The sequence below is a fragment of the Elephas maximus genome, chromosome 2 (assembly GCF_024166365.1).
Source record: "Elephas maximus indicus isolate mEleMax1 chromosome 2, mEleMax1 primary haplotype, whole genome shotgun sequence".
Classification (NCBI taxonomy): domain Eukaryota; kingdom Metazoa; phylum Chordata; class Mammalia; order Proboscidea; family Elephantidae; genus Elephas; species Elephas maximus.
This window is the reverse complement of record NC_064820.1, coordinates 139,696,015-139,717,574: the sequence shown is the minus strand read 5'-3', so window position 1 is coordinate 139,717,574 and position 21,560 is coordinate 139,696,015. Positions and strand designations below refer to the sequence as shown.

The 21,560-nt window shown below is 35.4% G+C and overlaps 1 protein-coding gene across 4 annotated transcripts in view; it reads left to right on the top strand.

The window, feature by feature from the left end:
* The window catches only part of DMXL1 (Dmx like 1), a 172,114-nt gene that overhangs the window by 113,412 nt on the left and 37,142 nt on the right, over positions 1 to 21,560 (top strand). For 2 of the 4 annotated variants that reach the window (XM_049873606.1, XM_049873604.1), the window contains exons 28-33: positions 928 to 1,176; positions 9,521 to 9,687; positions 16,251 to 16,381; positions 18,674 to 18,759; positions 19,526 to 19,727; positions 21,052 to 21,169. In XM_049873606.1, coding sequence (XP_049729563.1) covers positions 928 to 1,176; positions 9,521 to 9,687; positions 16,251 to 16,381; positions 18,674 to 18,759; positions 19,526 to 19,727; positions 21,052 to 21,169 — 953 coding nt within the window. Of the gene's footprint in view, positions 1 to 927; positions 1,177 to 9,520; positions 9,697 to 16,250; positions 16,382 to 18,673; positions 18,760 to 19,525; positions 19,728 to 21,051; positions 21,170 to 21,560 lie in introns of all 4 variants that reach the window. The other 2 variants (XM_049873605.1, XM_049873603.1) reach the window with 1 other exon arrangement.

Below are 21,560 nucleotides of genomic sequence, written 5' to 3'. Positions count from 1 at the left end.
AAGAAAACAAAAATCCTCACATCTGAAGCAATAAGCAACATCATGATGAAAGGACAAGATATTGAAGTTGTCAGGGATTTCATTTTATTTGGATCCATAGTCAAGATCCATGGAACCAGCAGTCAAGAAATCAAACGATGTATTGAACTGGGCATACCTGCTGCAAAAGACCTCTTTAAAGCGTTGAAAAAGAAAAGTGCTACTTGGAGGATGAAGGTATGCCTGACTCAAGCCATATGCAGTGGAAAACTGGATGATAAATAAGGAAGACCAAAGAATTGATGCCTTTGAATTATGATGTTGAGAAAGAATTTTGAATATACCATGAACTGCCAGAAGAACAAGCAAGTCTGTCTTGGAAGAAGAACAGTCAGCACACTCCTTAGAAGCGAGGCCGACGAGACTTAGTCTTACTTACTTTGGACAGGTTATCAGGAGGGACCAGTCCCTGGTAAAACAGAGGGTCAGCGAAAAAGAGAAATACCCTCCATTAGATGGATTGACACAGTGGCTGCAACAATGGGCTCAAGCATAACAATTGTGAGGATGGTGTAGGCCTGGGCAGTTGTACATAGGGTCGCTATGAGTTGGAGCCAACTCGATAGCACCTAAAGATGGCATTAAGGTTTTTTTTTTTTTTTTTTTTTTTCAGTTGCAGCAGTGGGATATTTTGGCTCTTCCCCTTGAGATAGTAATTTAAGTTGGGTTACCACTTTATCAGAGTTAGTGAAGTTGCCAGTTTTCAGTTATTCTCTAAATTGAACAAATAGCTCAACATTTATTCATTAAGTATAGTAGCCTTTCTTGGTTATGAATCTGAGGAAGAATATGTTTAATCCTGATGCCATAAATTTTTTCAAAAATTTGAAAATATAGTTTTTTTTTAAGTTATTTTTCAATGGTTGGTATGTTTGTTGTTTGTTCTAGGAATAACTTCTCTGATTCGACTTTTGAATTCTTCTGGTGAGGAAGCCCATCCAGGGCTTACAATCTTGCTCTGTGAGATTCTCACAGCAGTTTATCTTAGTCTCTTCATCCATGGCCTGGCAACACATTCTAGTAATGAACTATTTCGGATTGTGGCCCATCCTCTAAATGAAAAAATGTGGTCTGCTGTGTTTGGCGGAGGTGCACGTGTTCCCAGCGAAGAACAGACACATTCAAAAGCTTTGTCTGGTTAGTTTTTAATCTTTTTTTTTTTTTTTTAAAGGCTGAAGTTTATTCATTTGAACAATAACTTTATTAAATGTAATTACTTTTTAATTTATCACTGTTAGAAAGCTCTTGTTACCAACCATTTTCTTAAAACATAGAGTTTTTTGATAAAAATGCAACGTAAAGTTTATGGTGCAAATTTCGATCCTTAAGATATTCATGCACCAGTGTGTTTTAGCATTAGTGATTAAAGCTAATGTAATTTTCTTAGATCTTTTACTACTGAAAATTTTATTTGCTTTAAAATACACTGTGATACTGGTTTTTGTTCTATCCCCAATACAGACTCTCTCTTCTTTCTTTGGCAGGAAGGCACTTTGCTATGCCTAGCCCCCACCAGGTAGTGGTATTCTCCATGGAGTGTGTGGGCTTTTCCAAAGCTCTTTCAGCCATCAGTTCTCATAGCCCTCCCAGTCTTGCAGGCAAGATATTAGCTTTAGAAATAGGCTTTTACAGTCCAGCTTGCTTTGTGCTGTTTTGGAGGGGTTGGGGTACATTGGGCCAGTTTTATTTTGTTTGGCATTTAGAGAAAATTGAGAAATTTCCTTTAATGAAGCCATTTTATTGATTTAAAACAATGATTAGCATCTTAGAAAACCATCTTACTTTATTCTGCTTTTAAATTTTTAATTAGTTTTTTATGTTTTCCCTTAGACTTTAACATATTTTTAAGTATGTAAAAATAAAGAAATGTCAGCGCTAATCATGGTAAATCAGACTATGGCTTGAAATGACCAGAAAAATATTTCAGTTGAGGCTGCTTTATAATTTGCTTATTATGATTCTGGCCATTGGGGTTTTTGGATTTCTAAGTGTTCACAATACTGTCAAAAGTAAATATTGTAAACAATCGTATCCCCTTTTCAGTACTTTCTAATATTTAAACAATATGTACTATATTAATTTAAAAATAGAAGCACCAAATGTTTTTGATCAGAAAATAATATGATGCTTTTTGCATTTCCGAAGTTTCTTTTTTGTACTTTATTAGCTCATATGTGATAATTTTGATTTTTAAATTTTGAGGGTTACAAGGAGTAGACTTAGGGATTAATATTTAATACCTGAAAGCCTGCTTCATCTTATACTGACATACTGAAGAAGTAAAAATTTTTAAATGCCTTTCAAAAAACAAGCCATATATACATTTTTGAGAAATACAGCAAGATCATTTACCTCTTTATGAAATTTAATTCACTTTCTCCATTTTACCCGTTTCTTCTATACCATCTACACACAAAAGCATTTTCCACTCAGATACGGCCCCGTATGACTATGAGTCAAAACCATGTTAGCCTAGGTTCCACTTCCTCCACTTGTTTCAAACTGTTTCTTTAAACACCACAACCCTCTTATTTTCTAATTCAGCTTTCTTCACCTCTCCCGCCTGCCCCCCCCCGCCAAAAATAAAAGACAAAGATTCATTTTCAGTTATTTATGTTTAATACTTGTAATAAGGCAAATTCAGTTTATAACTTTGAACAGATGTTGGCAAACTTTTCCTGTAAAGGGCCGAATAGCATGGGATTCAGACTTTGCAGACCCTTTGGTCTCTCTCACAACAACGCAGCTCTGCTACTATAACACAAAAGAAGTCTTTGACAATAGGTAGGCAGATGAACATGGCTGTGGTCCAATGAAACTTTATTTTAAAACAGGCAATAATTTACTTTCAAGGTAAATACAGTTTGTCATTGCTCCATTTGAAACAAAATATCTGCCTTCCCTGTTAAAGGAATTTTGAATGTTAGGAACAAGTCAGTATTTTTGACCATGGACCTCACATTGGACTTCATTATAAGTATTTGACATACCCATGAAATAGTACTTTTAGGGCAAGTGGCATCAAAAGGGATAATTTATAGTCATTCCTGCCATGGCCCTAACTTCCTTGGACAGGGCCAGGGGCTGGCTAATTCAGTTTTGACTACTGTAAAAAGATTCATTCTTATAGTCAAGGCTGCAGGTCTTAGTTTCAACCTTTTGTGCTGAGCATAGGTATGTAAAGGACCTTACTCAAAGCATTTGGTCCACTTTGCTCCTTGTTTGAGCATTCAGATTTGGTTGATATTTCTAGGCACAGTAGTATTACATAAATTATCTTTCAAGTACCATCATAAAGTGTATCCTACCACTTTCTGACAATATCCTAAGAATCCCTAATAATCAAAGTGACCAGAATTTATCTGTATCGACACGTTTAACCTCTTGGATTGGGACATGGTAGGCAAATAATATAGAATACTTAAAATACGTGGTGGTTCACACTTAATAGTAGGGCTGTGTGTAGTCATATCCCCCTTATGTGGTGCCCATCTATCTTTTAGAACCCAGAAACTGTTCCGAATACAAATAATCATGGAAATAACTGAAGGAGCACTTACAGAAAAAAGGAATGATATCTTTTAATCAGTTGCTAACCAGAAGAAAGGAGTATATTCACTGAATGATGAAGCCAAAACCTGTTGATTCCAAATCTGACCTAGTCTGAGAAACAGGTAGAAAAAGAAAGGAATAGGAAAAAATGGAAAAGAAGGGGAAGAAGTGAAGACACTTTGGATTATTGCTAAACATAAGCATGATGTCCAGAGATTTATGCATTGGATTATATATAATATACATTATTGCCAAGGAAGTAAAATAATGCAATTTAGAAAAGTTGATATGATTTCAGTAAAAATTAACATTTATATATTTTAAATTTTAGTATTAAAATTTGGCAAAATGAAAACTGACAAATATAAAATATTTATTTACCTGATGACCCAATTAGTGTTAAAATATATAAAACCAAAAAAAAAAACAGATCCACTGCTGTCGAGTTGATTCCAGCTCCTAGCAACCCTCTAGGACAGAGTGGAACTGCCCTATAGAACTGCACCAGAGGAGCAGCAGCTAGTAGATTTGAACTGCCAACCTTCTGGTTAGCAGCCAAGCTTTTCACTGTTACACCACCAGGGCTCCAAAGTATTTTATACTGAAGATCAAATATATGTTTAGAACCCCTAACTATCTGTTTTCTAAGAAGTATTTTCATAAAGGTAGTAGAATGACAAGAATTTAGAAGCCATCATTCTTGTTCTGATATAAATTCTGATTTTAATTTTCTTTGCAGTAATGATCTCATGAACTAAATTATATTTCTTTCTACATGCCTATAATATACTTTATATGCCAATTCTTTTAATGAAATAATATTCAAATATACCTTGAAGTTTGTAATATAAGAAATTGATTTCATTAGACTGGGTCTTGGCTGTTCAGAATTCATAATAACAAAAAGTTAATGTATGTAAATCAGCAATTTAATTTTTAAAGAGTATTTTAAAATTTTCTCTGAATTGCAAATATGCTAAAGACTTTGGATTTTCTAATTAACTAAAACTGGACGTTGTGTATATGTGCTGTTTTGAATTATTTTTGTTGTTAGGGTTAATTTTTGAAGTACAAAATAGGCTAAGCAATAGCAATTTTCAAAAAATTAACTTTTTTCCTGTTAACAGTTAGAAATCCATGTTTGCTTTTTATTGCATACTGTACAGCAAAACAATGTTTTTTTATTTAAATAATTCTTACTATATTTTGATAATATCTGCAATTTGAGAACTGTGAATTTTCTGTCATCTTTATCTTGATAAATTTACAGTAATGATCTTTTGTCTCCAAAATGAGGACTAAAATATAAAATATTTTATTTTGTAGTAATCATGTCATGTTTTACTACATATGAGAATGCGAATGATGTTTGAGACATTTTAAAGTATACTTTTGGCATTTTATTATCTATGTTTATTGCAGATCAGAAAATGCAGATGTTTTGCTTTTCCCATTAAATTGGTACAAAAATAAATATTTTATATTCAATATTTAGTGATTATCCCATGTTGTTGCAATCATTCTTTTACCAAAATATACACAGTTTCTTGACCAAAAAGGTAAGACTTGAGCACATTTAAAATAAAGAATAAAATCAGCTTTTTAAAATATATTCAAATATGCCCAACACTTTTATTTTCTAAATTTTACTTATTTTGCTGTTGAGAATATATACAGCAAAACATAGACCAATTCAACAATTTCTACACGTTCCATTTAGTTAACATTCTTTGAGTTGCGCAACTGTTCTCATCTTCCTTTTCTGAGTTGTTCCTCCCTCATTAACATAAATGCACTGCACTTAAGTTCCTATGTAATCTTTCAAGTAGCTGTTGTCAATTCGATCCAATATAGATAGTTCTTAAAAGAGCATAATGCTCAAGGCAGGCCTTATTTACTAGTTAAACTAAAGTATTTGGTTTTAAGATGACTTTAGGGGATATTTTTGCTTTAAGGTTAAAGATTATCTCCCAGGGCAGTGGTTTCAGAGGTCCATCAACCTTCCATGGCACCAGAAAGTCTAGAGCCCATGAGAATTTGAAGTTCTGTTCCTGCATTTCCCCCCCCCTTTTAATCAAGATTCTTCTATGGAATCTTTGATCAAAATGTTCAGTAATGATAGCTGGGCACCATCCAGACATTCTGGGCTCACAGCAAAGGAGGCAGTTGTTGATGGAGGCAATTAACCACACTTATCTGTATCCTCCTATTCCTGGGTCATCTTCTTCCTTTGTTGCTGCAGGTGAATGGAGACCAATTGTGCCTTAGATGGCTGCTTGCAAGCTTTTAAGACCCCAGGCACTACACAATGAACTAGGAGGTAGAACGGAAGCAGTAAACACGTTATTAGGCCAATTAATTGAAGCGCCCCATGGAACCATGACACTAAACCTCCAAACCAAGTAACCAAATACCATAATGAGGTGTTTGGTTATCCATAAGCAGCCTCAACAGCTATTCCTTTTTTTTTTTGTCATTGTAAACGTATCTATCACATAACTTTTGCCAATTCAACTTTTTACCAGTGTACAACTTATTGACTGCGATTACAATAATCAGCTGTGCAACCCTACCCTTAATGCAATTTTTCTATCACCGTTAACCCTCCTTTTTCCCCTCTCTCCCGCCCCTGGTAACCACTAATAAACTTTGGTCTCTATATATTTGCCTTTTCTTTTGCTTTTATATAAGTGAGGTCATACAATATTTGTCCTTTTGTGATTGGCTTATTTCGCTCAGCATAATCTCTTCAAGCTCCCTCCATACTGTAGCATGTATCAAGACTTCATTTCTCCTTCTGGCTGAGTAGTATTCCATTGTATGTGTGTACCACATTTTGTTTCCCATTCATCTGCTGTTGGGCATTTAGGTTGTTTTCACCTTTTGGCTATTGTGAATAGTGTTTGCAGTGAATATTGGTGTGCAAGTTTCTTTTCGAATCTCTGCTTTCAAGTATTTTGAGTGCATACCTAGGAGTGGAATTGCTAAGTCATAATGCCGAACACTATTACCTGGTGATTTATTATAAAGAACTTTTAAAAGACTGTTGAACATCAAAATAACTAATTTTCCTGGGAAGGGAATACATTTTTTTTTGTTGTTTTTAGAGTTCTCAGCCAGACTAGTCATTGAGGGCCATGTAATATAAATTTTAATTTAAAGTTTAAAAAGCATTCTATTCACACATTTCATAAAATAATAATAATAAAAAAAATAGGTAAGGCAAATTCTTATATAGAAAGCATAGGAGTCAAAAGAAAACACTCCAAAAAAGGCACTTACATAAACATAAAATTTTACAGATAAATATCTTCATCTAATATCCTTTTATTTCAAGTCTGATGGCAAAAGAAAGAACTAACTCTGTAAGAAATATTTCAGCTCTCTGACCGAGACTCAGTATTTCTAGGAGCCTTATGGAGACTAAGCATGTGCTCTTTCTTTCCAACACTTCCCAGTATTTCTGGCAGTCCTAAAGTGCTGCAACAAAAGGGCTTGAATGTATTTTCTCCATTCTAATTTTTAATAACTCTCTTGAATCTGAACTGAAATCTTATAGACAGAGCCATAGTGTGGCCTTTGGGGTGATTCATAAGAAGCACTCTAGGGCAGTGATCTCCAAATACCTGTTGATCCAGATATTAAACATTGATAAAGCTTATTTTCTTCTTCCCCTTACCACATACTTCCCTTTTCTGTTTCCCCTCCCACTGTCCCTTCCCCTTCCTTTTCCCTTCCTTCCTTCCTCTCTTCTCCCTCTCCGTTACCCTCTTGTCTTCTCCTCCTTTTCTCCTCTCCCTGCATTCCTCTGTTTCGGCCTGCCCTTTTAGCTTCCTTCTTTCTTCCTCTTCCCCTACACCCAAGTTGCATCTTCATTTCTCCCTAATACTGATTTTTTTTTTCCCTTTATTACTAGCCAGTTTTTGCCTCTTAACAGGACAGTAGAGTCAGTTTTTATTGAAAGTTTGGCAGAATATCTTATTTGATTATTTGCATTTTCAAGAACAGCCAATTGAACACTCAGCAGCTATATATTCTCCATCGGTGGTCCTAAGCTTCATGACCTATCTAGGCCAACCTAAATTTGCCTTAGGTCTTGGTGCAATTTGAGGGAAAAGGAAAAGAAGAAACTACCCTAATGATAAGCCACAGAGTATTTTCTTGTTTGCTGAGCGGCATCACTCTGGTCATTTTATTTGTAGTATTGCAAATAATACACCATTCAGTACTGTGAAACTGCTTGCCAAAAAAAGTTTTTTTTGTTGTCCTTGTTCATCAAAAGGATATTGATAAGTAGTTTTGTACTTTCTGCCATTGGGTTTATAAATTTTAAGCATCTCCCCCTGCCCCAGTATGGTTAATTTCTTATTTTAATGTCACTTGTCTGAATTCACACACTGTACTTTCAAATGTTTTCTCTTTTTAAAAACCCTGTTATGTTTTGCTTTTAAAACTCTATTTTTTATGGCATAACAATTATGGTAAAATGTGTTAATTTAGCATCGTTAGTAAGTTTTATTTTCTTGGAGATTCTCCATGCCTCTGAGTTCTAATAATAAAAACAAAAGAAGCAAAAGTACTGTTAAAATCAGATGATATATTTATCTTAAAAGTTAGCATTAATTTTTGAAAGGTAAAAATACGTTTCACTTGATGAAACCAGTGTTTAAATTTTAGAGTGTGTGTAAATATATGCCACGGGTATGTCGGAAACTTGATTATTGCTCATGAAGTGCTAATAAGAACAAAAAAGAATACACATTTGACAGTTCCTTTTAAAATCTTTCAAAAGACTAATAATAATACTTAGAATACTAATATTTTATTCATCTTAGTTTCTTTTTTAAATAAATTTCAGTGTTAAACTCAGCTTGACTGTAAGCTTGATACAATGCATGTGCATGCTGAGCAGCTTCAAATAATAAAGTTCTATTACAGCACAAATACTTACATTCCTTCAGAAGGTAAGTAAATTCTCACTGCAACCATTAGTGCAGAATATTGGTCTGCCTTAATGTAGAGCTGTTTGCCTATCTGTTAGACCACGACTGTGTTCGGGAGATCCTGAATTCCCTACTGGAGCCTTGGTGGCACAGTGGTTAAGAGCTCGGGTGCCAAACAAAAGGTCAGCAGTTCGAATCCTCCAGCCACTACTTGGAAACCCTATGGGGTGGTTCTACTCTGTTATTATAGGGTCGCTGTGAGTTGGAATTGACTCAGTGGCAACGGGTTTGGCTTGGTTTATTGGTTTGATTCCCACTGGTGATTTGCATCTTGTGATTTAGTGTATAAATTGTGTAAGATTTGTTTAACTGTTTTTCTAAGATAATACTGAAAATCTAACTGTTAAGTGTTTTAGCATTTCCCCCCTCTTTATAATTCCATTGACTAGAAAATTTCATCTCTGTGCCATTCCCAAAAGTTAGAATCAGTTTAATTAAATAGTTATGGTGCTTGAATTTTTTTTAATTTTATAATAAAAAGGTAGTTTGATATGTAGATATAAGACCAGAAAATCACTGAAAGTCTCAGAAGTGAGTTGTTGCTTTTAATTAACATTCATATCACATCCACGATATTCTTAAAAAACAATAGGAGTATGTAGGAAATTTTGTACCATGTTCCTAGCTAACTTATGGACTGATTTACAGGCAGATATTACATCCTATTATGTTAAATATACAATAGACAAGTCAGCATTCAGAGACTGAGGGACAAGTTGAGTTAAAAGAAAAGATTGTTATACAGTGAGATTTTTATCTCGCTTCCCCTGTCTATTAACCTGCTGTATACTTTCATAATAATAATCTCATTCTTTTTGTATGTGTATTTGTAGTTAACATTAGATCTTACATAAAGGCAGGTGAAATAAGCACCATGAGCATAGTACTTACTTTTATAATACTTTATTTTGTTGTTTCTTCATTAGTGGAAGAAGGAGAAAAACAGAACAAATGTTTTAGGCCATCAAAAATGTCTTGCAGAGAATCTGCCCCACTGACTTCTTCCTCACCACCAGTAAACCAGGAGTCACTGATAGTCAAAGAGAAGTTCATCCCACCTGAGCTCAGTATCTGGGACTATTTCATAGCCAAGGTAATACAGGTACTATCCATATCAATATTTATGTAATCAAATGGAAATGAACATGTTTAAAATAAAAGTGTAACTAACTATTGGTGCATCCAAATATTTTTTCCACTCTAATTTAGAAAATTTTCATTTTTATCAAGGCTACATTCCAAAAAAAAAAAAAAACGCCGTGAAATATATTTGCTGTATTTCCAACCCGTTTTTAAGACAGACCTTTGATAAATTATGAATTTTGCATTTTAAACAAGACAAAGTACTTAACAAGATAAAAAGAGAACTTGGTTAACACTTTAATATAAGTGCACTTGATAATAGTTAAGGACTCAAGACTCTGCCAGAAGTCAAAGTGACCTGGTCATCTATAGTCTTTCATTTGGTATGTGGGTATCACAGGCAGTCCTCACTTTACATGGTTCTAATATGCACAAATTGCAGTTACCACTGTTTAGCTGAATAACGCTAGTCTCCCAACAACATGGTTCACATTTCAGTTGCTGTAGTACATTAAATGTGAGTAATCATGCAAAGGAGTTCCTGGGTAGTGCCAACAGTTAACACTCAACTACTAGTCGAAAGGTTGGTGGTTTGAACCCACCTAGAGGCATCTCTGAAGACAAGTCTGGTGATCTGCTTCCTCAAAAACCCTGTGGAGCAATTCTATTCTGCACACATAAAGTTGTCATGAATTCAAATCTCAACAGCAACTGACAACGATGACAACAATCACATAAAGTAAAAAATTTCCTTCTAGCCTTCTTCAGTCCACAAATCACTGGGTAAATAATAGATGCACGTCATGATCAGTGTCCAACAATGTCCCTTTTTTTCAAAGTAGATAGGTGATTGTTTATCCTGCGTGTTACTCAATTCATACACAGACTGTAACGTGTGTAGTTTAGTTGTCTTTCCTCCTTGTCTCCCAGTGATGAACATATGTGACGTTTTATAAAAAAGGAATTGGCTGACAAAGATGAAAGTGCAACAAAAAAATGAAAAGTCGTAACACTGGAAGTGAATTTCAAATCGAGCAAACAAAGGTGTAGAAGAAGTATCCGGCCATGGAATGTTGACATTACTGTCATTTAAGAGACACTAGATATGGTGCAGGACGAGGCAGTATTTCTTTCTGTTGTACGTAGGATCTCTATGAGTCAGAACCGACTCAATGGCACCTCACGACAGCAACAGATATAGCAAATATTAGGTGCAGTGTCATGGGGAGTATAAAGTAGGCAGGCTCTAAGTGGCTAAAAATCTGCTTATCTGAGCTGTGTTTAAAACAATTGAATGTGTGTAAATTTGAATTTGATGCCGGCAGGCTTTTTGGGCTAACAGGCCTTAACTTGCTATGAAGAAATAACCTGAGTCTGATACACAGAGGCCATTTTTGACTCATTTACATAACACCTCTAAATCTCCACCTCCTTCCAGATTTTGCCTTTTGGATTTATTTTCACAAAGACCTCTCATCCTACCCCAAAATCTTCTCATTTTAGTAAATGGCGTCTTTATCGTCCTGAGAGCTGCTCATGCCAGAAATCCAGAAATCTTTTTTTTTTTTCCTCCCTTGCTCCCCAGATCTATCACCAAATCTTGCTAGTGCTCTTTCCAAAATATACCTTGAATCTGTTGCTTCTCTCCATCTCAGTCGTTACCACCTCTATCTGGGCTGCCAACTCTGGTCTTAGTTACTGTTCTCTCCATTTCCACTCTTATCATTTGACATTTCTCTCATCACAGAGTGATCATAGTGATAGTGTTAAAATATAAATTTCACAGGGGCTTGAGGACTAGTGGTTCCACCCATGCCACCTAGCCACCCACAACAGGGGTCCAAGAATAAGTGGTGCCTCCCAGTCCGAACAGCCAACAACCTTGGGTGCCCACAGTGAAGATGTAAAACCCACCCATGTACACACTCTGGGGAACAGGGACATGCTTTCCTCTCAGATGCTCAGGGCTGCTGTCAGCCCCCTGCCTTGCCTGCCACGTGACCCCTTAATACAGCCAGATATGTGTGCCTACACCAATCACCTCTGCACATCTAGGGCTGTAGGTGAGAGTGTGTACCACACACTTCGTGATCAGCAACCTGAACACTTGAGCTGAATCCATAAAGTAAAAGTCAGTAGACTCCTGGGCTCACATACCTTGTAACAGATCTAACCACCTGGTGACAGGACATTAGAGCTTCAAAGGCACCAATAATCAAGCTAGCCCACACGAGCAGCCTATTTAGGCATATCAAAACAAAATAAGAAGCTAGGACAGTAAGCAAAGATAAAATAAATAAACGTAATAACTTATTCATGCCTTAGAGACAACAGTCAATATCAAATCACATAAAGAGACAGACCACAATGGCTTCAGCAAGCTCCCAGACAAAGAATCAAGAAATCTTCCAGAGGAAGAGAACTTCTTCGGAGTTCCAGAGGTAGAATACAAAAGATTAATATACAAAGCTCTTCAAGACAACAGGAAGGAGAACAGGCAAAGTGCAGAACAAGCCAAGGAGCACACAGACAAAGCAATAGAGGAACTTAAGGTTATAGAAGAGCATAATGACAAATTTAACAGGCTGCAAGAATCCATAGAGAGGCAGCAAACAGAAATCCAGAGGATTAGCAATAAATTTTCAGAATTAGACAATTCGGCACAAAGGCATAGAAGCAGAATTGAGGCAATGGAATTCAGAGTTAGTGAGATTGAAGATAAAACACTTGACACCAACTTACTTGAGGAGAAATCAGATAAAAGAATTTTAAAAAATGAGGACACTCTAAGAATTGTGTGGGACTCTATCAAGAGGAGTAACCTACGAGTGATTGCAGTACCAGAACAGGAAGGGATAACAGAAAATACAGAGAGAATTGTTCAAGATTTGTTGGCAGAAAACTTCCCTGATATTGTGAAAGATGAGAAGGTATCTATCCAAGATGCTTATCGAACCCCACACAAGGTAGATCCCAAAAGAAAATCACCAAGACATACTATAATCAAACTTGCCAAATCCAAAGATAAAGAATTTTAAGAGTGGCAGTGGATAAATGAAGCATTACCTACTAAGAGAGTCAATAAGACTAAGCTTGGACTATTCAGCAGAAACCACGCAGGCAAGAAGACAATGGGAAGACATATATAAAGCCTTGAGCAGAAAAAAATTGCCAGCCAAGAATTATATATCCAGCAAAACTGTCTCTCAAACATGAGGGTGAAATTAGGGCATTTCCAGATAAACAGAAGTATAGGAAATTTGCAAAAACCAAACCAAAATTACAAGAAATACTAAAAGGAGTTGTCCAGTTAGAAAATCAGTAACATCAAGTAACAACCCAAGACTAGAACACAAGACAGAGCAACCAGATACCAACCCAGATAGGGAAGTCACAAAAATAAATTAAAGCTAAAACATTGAAAATAGAGAAACAGAGATGTCATTATGTAAAAGATGACATTAAAACAAAAAAGAGGGACTGAAAAATGTAGTCATAGATCTTTCATATGGAGGGGAAGTCAAGATGATATAAAGAAATAAAGATTGTTTTAAACTTAGAAAAATAGGAGTAAATATTAAGGTAACCACAAAGGAAACTAACAATCCTACACATCAAAATAAAATACAAGAAAAACATAAAGACTCTGCGCAGAAAATTAAGTAGAACAAAAGCTTTCAACAACACAAAAAAAATGCACATCAAAATGACAGCACTAAATTTAGACCTGTTGATGCTAGGATTACTCCCCTATATCCAGAATCAATACCTCAAACCCAAAGTCCATTAATTGAGGAAAAGACAGTCTCTTTAACAAATGGTGCTGGTATACATGGATATCCATCTGAAAAAAAGTGAAACAAAACCCATACCTCACACCATGCACAAAAAAAAACTCAAAATGGGTCAGAGATGTAAATATCAAATCTAAAACAGTAAAGATCATGGAAGAAAAAATAAGGACAACTCTAGGAGCCCTAATACATGGCATAAACAGAATACAAAACATTACTAACAATCTCAAACACCATAAGAGAAACTAGATAACTGGGAGCTCCTAAAAATCAAACACTTAAGTTCCTCCAAAGACTTTACCAAAAGAGTAAAAAGACAACCTACAGACTGGGAAAAAATTTTTGGCTACCACAAATCTGATCAATGCCTAATCTCTAAAATCTACAAGTTACTGCAAAACCTCAACAACAGAAGGACAACCGAATTAAGAAATGGGCAAAGGATATGGACAGACACTTCACCAGAGAAGACATTTAGGCGGCTAACAGATATGTGAGGAAATGGTCACGATCATTAGCCATTAGAGAAATGCAAATCAAAACTGCAGTGAGATACCATCTCACTCCAACAAGGCTACCATTAATCCAGAAAACAGAAAATAATTTATGTTCATTGCAACACTGCTCACAACAGCCAAAAAATGGAAACAACCTAGGTGCCCATTAGTGGATGAATGGATAAGTAAATTATGGTATATTCATACAATGGAATACTCTGCAACGATAAAGAACAGCGATGACTCTGCAAAACATAACATGGAGGAATCTGGAAGCCGTTACGCTGAATGAAATCAGTCATTCACAAAAGGACAAATATTGTATGAGACCAGTATTATAAGAACTCAAGAAAAGGTTTAAAGACAAAAGAAAACATTCTTTGATGGTTATGAGGCTGGGGAGGGAGGGAGAGGGCTATTCACTAACTAGATTAAAAAAAAAAAGTAGATAAAAAAAAAAAAGATAGTGGACAAGAATTATCTTAGGTGAAGGGAAGGACAGTACGCAATACAGGGGAAGTCAGCACACCTGGACTAAACCAAAACCTAAGAAGTTTCCTGAATATTACTAAATACTTTGAGGGACAGAGTAGCAGGGACGGGGTCCTGGGGACCGTGGTTTCAGGGGACATCTAGGCCAACTGGCATAACAAAGTTTATTAAGAAAATGTTCTGCATCTCACTTTGGTGGTCTGGGGTCTTGAAAGCTAGCAAGTATCCATCTAAGATGCATCCATTGGTCCCAAACCACCTGCAGCAAAGGAGAATGAAGAACACCAAAGACACAAGGAAAACTTGTTAGCCCAGGAGACAGAAAGGACCACATAAACCAGAGACTCCATCAGCCTGAGACCAGAAGAACTAGATAGTGCTCAGCTACTACCAATGACCTCCCTGACGTGGAACACAGCAGAAAGTCCCTGATGCAGCAGGGGAAAAGTGGGATGCAGAAGTCAAATTCTACTAAAAATACCAGACTTAATGGTCTGACTGAGACTGAAGGGATCCCAGAAGACATGGCCCCTGGACTATGTTAGCCCAAAACTAAAACCATCCCTGAAGCCAGCTCTTCAGACAAAGATTAGACTGGACTATAAGACATAAAATGATACTTGTGAAGAGTGTGCTTCTTATCTCAAGTAGATACATGAGACTAAATGGGCAGCCTCTGTCCAGAGGTGAGATGAGAAGGCAGAAAGGGACAGGAACTGGTTGAATGGACACGGGAAATACAGGGTGGAACGGAGGAGTGTGCTGTCATTTTACAGGAAGAGTAACTAGGATCACAACAATGTGTATAAGTTTTTATATGAGAAACTAACCTGAACTGTAAACTTTCACTTAAAGCATAATTTGAAAAAACAGTAAAAAAAAAATATATATATATATATATATATGTATGTATGTATGTATCCAAACCCCTTTCCATGGAGTCAATTCCAACTCATAGCAACCTATAGGACAGAGTAGAACTGCCCTATAGAGCTTCCAAGGAACACCTGGTGGATTCAAATTGCTGACCTTTTAGTTAGCAGCCTTAGCACTTAACTACTATGCCAACTGTGTATATTTAAATTTCAATACCTGTCCTTTACCTAAAACTCATTGGAAGAATTCTAGTACAGTCTTTACCGTGGTCTTCAAGACCCTACCTAATCTGTCATCTGCCATTCTCTTCAGCCTCCTCTTGCTCATCCTCTTGCTTACTAGACTTCAAACTATTCTTTTTTCACACCAAATTCTTTCCTATATTAGAGCCTTTCTAAATGCTATTTCCACTGTCCGAATTGCTTTTCTTCTCCTTGTTATGTGGCTTATCCATCCTTGTCCTGTAGGTCTCCCATAAATGCCAGTTTTCATAGAGGCTTTTCATGACCAGCTTATCTCAATCCCCTCCTTATTGTTCCCTATCTCAACTCTCTCCTTTTTTTTTATCATAAGAATTCAATTTGTATTTAGTTTTCAGTTGTCTGCCTGTCTTCTCCACTAAAATGTAAGCTCCATCCCTATCCATCTTGAAAATTCTTTTGTCCAGGTACACTCTTTGGCACATTTTGGGTAATTAATATAATTTTTTCTTGAGTGGATGAATAAATAACGGGCATTATGTAAAGTGATATCAAAGAAATAGACTGCCAAAAACAGAAAGCAGCCAATTACTAGTTACTTAAATTTCTTATAATAAAGTATCTGAAAGTGGGATGAATTATTAGTATTAACTATATGCTTCAATGTGTTAAATCAGACATTTGAATGATAAATTCTGTAACTTTTTATTTTAGCCTTTTCTAACCCCTTCCCAAAGTAGAGCAGAATATGATTCAGAGGAGAGTCTGGAAAGTGATGATGATGATGATGAAATTTTAGCTTCAGATTTCCATCTCCAAGAGCATTCTAACTCAAATTCATATAGGTATGGAATATTTTAAACTTCTTTGAAAGAAATACTTTATCATGGCTTATATAAATAATATTTTCTAAAATAATATATGTGAACTTAATACCCAAAAGTGAACTTAATAGCTTTGTGAATTATAACACATTATAACTAAAATTTGTTTAGTTGAAATGATTAAATTCCTTTCCTTATTAATAATTTCTCAGTTAAATTTTGATTATCTATGAGTGGATCATCTATAATTTGTGTCATTCCTCACAGATCATGCTATGAGATTACTTTTTGCTGTTTGTTCCTCTAAGATAAACAAATTCCATTGTTTTAGTCTGGAGAATCTAATATCTTTTTAGCAGAACAGAAATACTGTAAGATGTCAGTAAGTACTAGCTTTAAAAAGGCTTCCATGTACATACAACTTTAGGAAAACTGGCTTAAATAACAACAAACTAGTATTTTTACTACAGGATATCTCAGAGACTTTAAATGTGCTAATAATAATGTACATTGGGAATCACTCAAAAGATGATTTTATATGGAATGATTCCTAACCATATTTAACATAAACGTCAAGAGAGCATAGTGAGGGACTGGACTGCAGTATACACGGTGCATCTAGACTTGTGTAGTGGGCAATATGCAGCAGAATAAGGGTCTCTCAGAGTACACTTTTATTAATGGAACTTTTATGTATGCTCTTAAGCTTTTCTCCTCAGTATCTTTGTTATGATTTGGGTTTTTTTTTTTCTTTAATTATACAGAATATCTAGGTATGTAATTTAGTAAACATGAAGAGATGTCTTCATAGTCCTTGCACAACATAGACTATAAAGGATCATTTGTAACACCATAATTTTATACATAAAAAGCTTACCAGGAAAAGTAAAGTGACATACTGGGTTTATACAACTAATCTATAGCATTCGAGTGTAATTAAAGCAATGGTTCTTAAATTTAGGGTGGGGGTGATCATAAGCTATCTCTGAGAAGCTAGTAAAAATTTTGGGCCATCTCTTCACAAAAATTCAGGCACACAAAATGAGTCGTGCAATTTCAGAAGATTCATGGGATTCTCAAAGTTCATTCCACAGATCACTTAGGATTCTATGATATTCAGATTGAAGAACTATGGATTACAAAGTAGAAACTTAAAATCATTGGAGTCATTCATGAAGACTGGAAATACTTTTTATTGTTAAAATAAGTAACTTTTTCTTGAATTTCCAAACTTCCTCTCCCTTTAATTCATAACTCAAGTTTGAAATCTTGGCATTATTTCATCCTCAAAAAATAGGAATTGTTTAAATTGTGATGTAAATATATGATGGAATACTGTACAAGTGATAAAATGTAATTATAGGAAGATAACGAAGTTATGTTGGAAACTATTCACAGTATGTTAATTGGGGGATAACAAGTTTCAAAAAGTATGCGTTGTAAGATTTTTTTGCAAAAGTATATTTATATATAGACAGAAAGACAGACAGATAGATGGATGTAGATATATGTACACTCAAACATGTATAGACAAGAAATAATAGTTGTTATCTATAGGTTCTTTTGTACATAGGGTCGCTATGAGTCAGAACCAACTGGACAGCACCTAACAACAACATCTCTAGGTTACACAACTATAGGTTAATGTTTATTTTTCTTTACCTATAATTTTCAAACTATTACCTGCATTTTTAAAGTTTCTCAACTGAAAGGCATTTCAAGAAATGTTTACCTAGTTTATTTTAGTGAATAGAATGGTAATATTATTGAATATCTGTTTTGCATATTATAAATACCATAAACATTTAAATGCCCATAACCAGCTCTAAATGCTGCATTGTCTCCTTATGCATGAATTAGAGTGCATGATCTCATCTCTATCAATATGTTTACATAGGAAAGGTGTACATATTTTATAAGACATAATATATTAATGGTGTGGTAAAAAATAGAAATTTTCCAAAAGAAATAAGTATATTAGGGGAGATGAAGTACTTCTTTTTTATTGAAAGGAAGAATTATTATGATTATTTTTTACTTACTGGTACAATTTTTTTTTCTGTTGACTTTATTTTTTGAATATATACAAAATTTACATGATTCAAAAGTCAAACTGTATAAAAATCAAATTGTTTCTACTTTTTTGCTATTACAAATAATGCTGGCATGAGTGACCACAGGTGTATATCATTTTGTTTTTCTGGAGGTACATCTACAAGGTAGATTCCTAGTAGTGGAATTGTTGGGTCAAAAAGTAGTGTACTTTGTTTAATATCTAAGTAACTAACAGAGCCACTGTTGCTTTATTTTCAGTTGGTCATTGATGCGATTGGCAATGGTGCAGTTGGTGCTCAACAATTTGAAGATTTTCTATCCCTTTGCAGGTCATGATCTCTCAGGTAATAAATATCTTAACATCAACTACTGTTGCTGTGCTTTTAATTTACTCCTCTCTATTTTTTAATAGTGGAGAAAAAAATTTACTGGCATCCTATTGTCTAAGATAAATTTCTCTTAACCAAACCAACCGCCTGTAAATGTGTCTTATACTGTTAGGTATTGTAGAACGGCAGTATCCGAGAAAACAAGGGAACTGAACCTGACTTGACTGACTATATTGAGACAATGTTTATAGCTCTGGCTGAGTGTCAGGGGATTGAAATAGTGGTAGGTACCTAGAATACTAAGCCAACGTAAAAACTTAGCAGTTGTAACTCCAAAGGAGCAAAAGATTATACAGAAAAGAAAGAAGCGTGAAATGGTTCAGCTGTGAACTGTATTTTACATTAATGTAAATAAGGTAGATACTAAAATACCAATAACTGCAGTTATATTTTTCATGTGACATTAAAGTCAAAAGCAGTAATTGGTAATAGCAGTAACTTAAATTATAAAAGTAATCCCAAATTCTAGTACTAGGGCTGTGATACAATTTCTACTTACAGCACCCTTTTTTCTGATATTCTAGGCCACCTAATTATGTTCAAATGCTGTACATATTTATGATATTGTTCTTATAAATCTCTGGATTCTCATGCATTCACCCTTTTCCATATCTCCTCTGCTAAAGTGTATTTTAGTATCTTATCTCACTCATTCTTAAAATTAAATATAGCGTTTTTTTGCAGAAGATAAAAATGGGCCACTTTTATTTTCACTTTTTAGAGCTTCCAGTTAGCTCACCACTTTGTCATGCAGTTCTAAAAACTCTGCAATGTTGGGAACAAGTTCTTCTCCGACGACTTGAAATCCATGGTGGGCCACCTCAAAACTATATTGCAAGTCACACCTCTGAAGAGAGTTTGTCTTCAGGTCCTGCAATTCTTCGCCACAAAGCTTTACTGGAACCTACAAACACTCCTTTCAAGTAAATTTTCCTATGGGTACTTTTTAAGTAGGAGTGCTACTAGATGAGAAGGTTATCAAGTATTATTTAGAGGAAAAATATTTAAGGGCTTTATTTAATTTGGGGATAGTTGTGGTGCAGTGGAGAATTCTCACCTTTCATGCGGGAGGCTCAGGTTTGATTCCCAACCAATGCACCTTATGTGCAGCAACCACCTGTCTGTTGGTGGAGGGGTGCATGTTGCTTAGATGCTGAACAGGCTTCGTCAGAACTTCTAGACTAAGACAGATTAGGGAAAAAGGCTTGGAGGTCTCCTTTTGAAAATCAGCCAGTGAAAACCCTGTAGATCACAACAGTCCAATTCGCAAATGATCATGGAGATGGCGCACAACTGGGCAGCGTTTCTTTCCATCGTACATGAGTCATGGGGCCAACTAGATGGCGGCTAACAACATATATGACTTGCTGTTCTAGACTCTTATCTTTGTGATGCATATTCAGTCCAGAATCAGCAAACTTTTTCTGCAGAGGTCCCATAATAAGTGTTTTAGGCTTTCCAGGCCATATGGTCTTTTCACAACTACTCAACTCTGCCATTGTGATGTAAAGCAGCCATTGACAAAACGTTATATTCAAGAACATAAGGCCTATTGGATTTGGCCTGTCGGTTGTAGTTTACTGACATCTTCTCTAGATTAGTATTTTTCAAAGTAGCTGGTCAACAAACTGTTTTACTGCTGTGAGGAGGTGAAGAGTTGGTGCTAGAAGGTAAATCAATGCAATCTGTGATGCATCAAGAAAGTCTTGCTACAAAAAAGATCAACTGAAGTAAACAGTGTGCTTAGTGACTTAGTGACAGTTCAGTTGCATTCTTGCATAAGCTCTTACCTCATTGTTGAGAGGTAACAAAGAGTTTGTGGACTGGTACCAGTCCATAGACCACACTTTGGCTATCTCTTCTCCTAGAGCTCTTCCAGGAAACGTACCTATTTATGTTACATCTCATGTCCCTAGGGCGGGGGTCTCTGCAAACTGTGGCCTGAGAGCCAAACCCAGCCCACCCTCTGTCTTTGTAAATAAAGTTTTCTGGATTACCAGGCATACCCATTCACCTGCATGTTACTTATGGCTGCTTTCCACTCTGACGGCAGAGTTGGGTAGTTGTGACAGAGACCAGATGGTCCACAAAGCCTAAAATATTTACTATCTGATTCCTTAAGAAAAAGTAGGCTGATGATATGGTCTGACTCTAGTTAACTTAAACATTCATGTAGTATTAAGGAAATGTGATCAAGTTAATCAGAAATCGTTGAAGTGTATAATTAAATTTACTATCTCTCTGTAGATCCAAACATCATCTGGCACTTTCTGTGAAGAGGCTTTGGCAGTATTTGGTAAAGCAGGAAGAAATTCAAGAGACCTTTATCAGAAATATATTCACAAAGAAACGGTGTCTAAATGAGGTCTGTAAAGTTAAAACCTGTTTACTGTTTTAATATTGAAGTTTTTTATATTATCTTATAACCATGAAGAATGAGTTGCTTTTCACAGATCTTTTGAAAACTCATTTTATAGCACAATATGCAATTAATGCTTAGAAAAGTGATTCAAAAGAAGTGGAATAACAGTATTTTGAAAGTAACTAATTCAGATATATTTAGGACTTATTTTTTCAAAAAATCTTACTTGAATTAAGATTTTGTACATTTTCTTGTTTCCTGTGTTATGATCACCAATTTAAGAGACAAGGTTAGAATTTCCTGTAATTCTTATGTAATGGTTAAAAGAATTTTGTCTTAGAAGTTTAATCGACACTGGGTTCATATGCTGAAAACATTTCAGATATACACATTT